We start from the raw sequence: 1,321 nt of genomic DNA on the forward strand, positions 1-1,321 counted from the left end.
AGAGAGACACACACAGAGAGACACACACACACAGACACACAGACACACAGACACACACACAGACACACACAGACACACACACCGTCTCTCGGGTCCCAAACGAACTAAAACTGTTTGTTTTGGTTCGTTTCCATGGTAATTCTTTGTAAAACTTGAAGTTGTTTATTATTTACATTGTACAGTTTGTGATATTCAGTAATGATTTTACTGTAAAGCCAGGATTTGTTGTTGTTGTTGTTGTTTTTCCGTCTTGCGGCTGTTTGGATCCTTCATCGGATCAAAAACCTCAAATTGTCCAAAAGGTTTGGGTTCTGGAGGAACCCGGAGTGGGCGGGGCCAAACGGTCGTGTGTAGGTAGATCTCCCCAAATCAAGACAACAAGTCTCCTGGAGGTACTCCCTAAAATGCTCAGGGAGGCGGCCATTTTGGGTCAAAGGTCAAATTGTGGCCATGTTGCTCACGTGGAACTTTAACTCGACCTTTGACCTTTGGCTTCATCTTTGGTCGGGACGCTTACGGCTTTAATGAATAATTATTGTTGATTTGTCTTATTGGTGGTTTATTTCTATATTTACATTTTTTTAGTTCATTTTATTTTCATTTATTTAAAATTTGATGTTTTATTCATTTAATTATTTTTTTCTATTTATCTTCTGTTTTATTTTTAGTCATATTTCGCCTTAAGTTGCTTATTAGTAATGTTTGTTGATAAACGGGTCGGCGGTTCTGACCCGGCAGGCGGTTCTGACCCGGCAGGCGGTTCTGTGTTCCAGGTCTGCTGAAGTTCTGCACCGTGGGGTTCTGTGGGATCGGGACTCTGATCGACTTCATCCTGATCGCCATGCAGGTAAGTCCAGGACCAGAACCAGAACCAGGACCAGGACCAGGACCAGGACCAGGACCAGAACCAGAACCAGAACCAGAACCAGGACCAGGACCAGGACCAGGACCAGAACCAGAACCAGGACCAGGACCAGAACCAGGACCAGGACCAGAACCAGAACCCTGACTGCAGTCCCTGTTCTGCAGATGGTGGGCCCGGCGGACGGGTCCAGTTACATTGTGGATTTCTACGGCGCCCGGCTGACCCGGCTCTCCATCACCAACGAGACGTTCAGGAAGCCTCACCTGGCGCTCTGATCACCGCCGGACCGGGCCGTGAGTCCAGAACTCTAGAACCTATCAGAACCGGATGTGAGGGGCGGAGCCTGCGGGTTCCCTCAGCCGGAGTCTGCCCGGTAACAGGTGATGCTTTGTTTCTGCAGGCGCAGCGTTCAGGTGGAAGAGGAGCGAATGCATCTTCATCACCCGTCACATTCCT

At 48.4% G+C, this 1,321-nt stretch overlaps 1 protein-coding gene across 1 annotated transcript in view; it reads left to right on the top strand.

Moving 5' to 3' along the window:
• The window catches only part of tm2d1 (TM2 domain containing 1), a 3,350-nt gene extending 2,029 nt beyond the window's left edge, over positions 1-1,321 (top strand). The window contains exons 5-7 of the mRNA XM_008406501.2: positions 774-847; positions 1,030-1,158; positions 1,266-1,321. Of these exons, the coding sequence (XP_008404723.1) occupies positions 774-847; positions 1,030-1,140 (185 nt within the window). The 3' untranslated portion in view covers positions 1,141-1,158; positions 1,266-1,321. The remainder of the gene's footprint in view (positions 1-773; positions 848-1,029; positions 1,159-1,265) is intronic.

This window comes from Poecilia reticulata, linkage group LG4, assembly GCF_000633615.1.
Source record: "Poecilia reticulata strain Guanapo linkage group LG4, Guppy_female_1.0+MT, whole genome shotgun sequence".
NCBI lineage: Eukaryota > Metazoa > Chordata > Actinopteri > Cyprinodontiformes > Poeciliidae > Poecilia > Poecilia reticulata.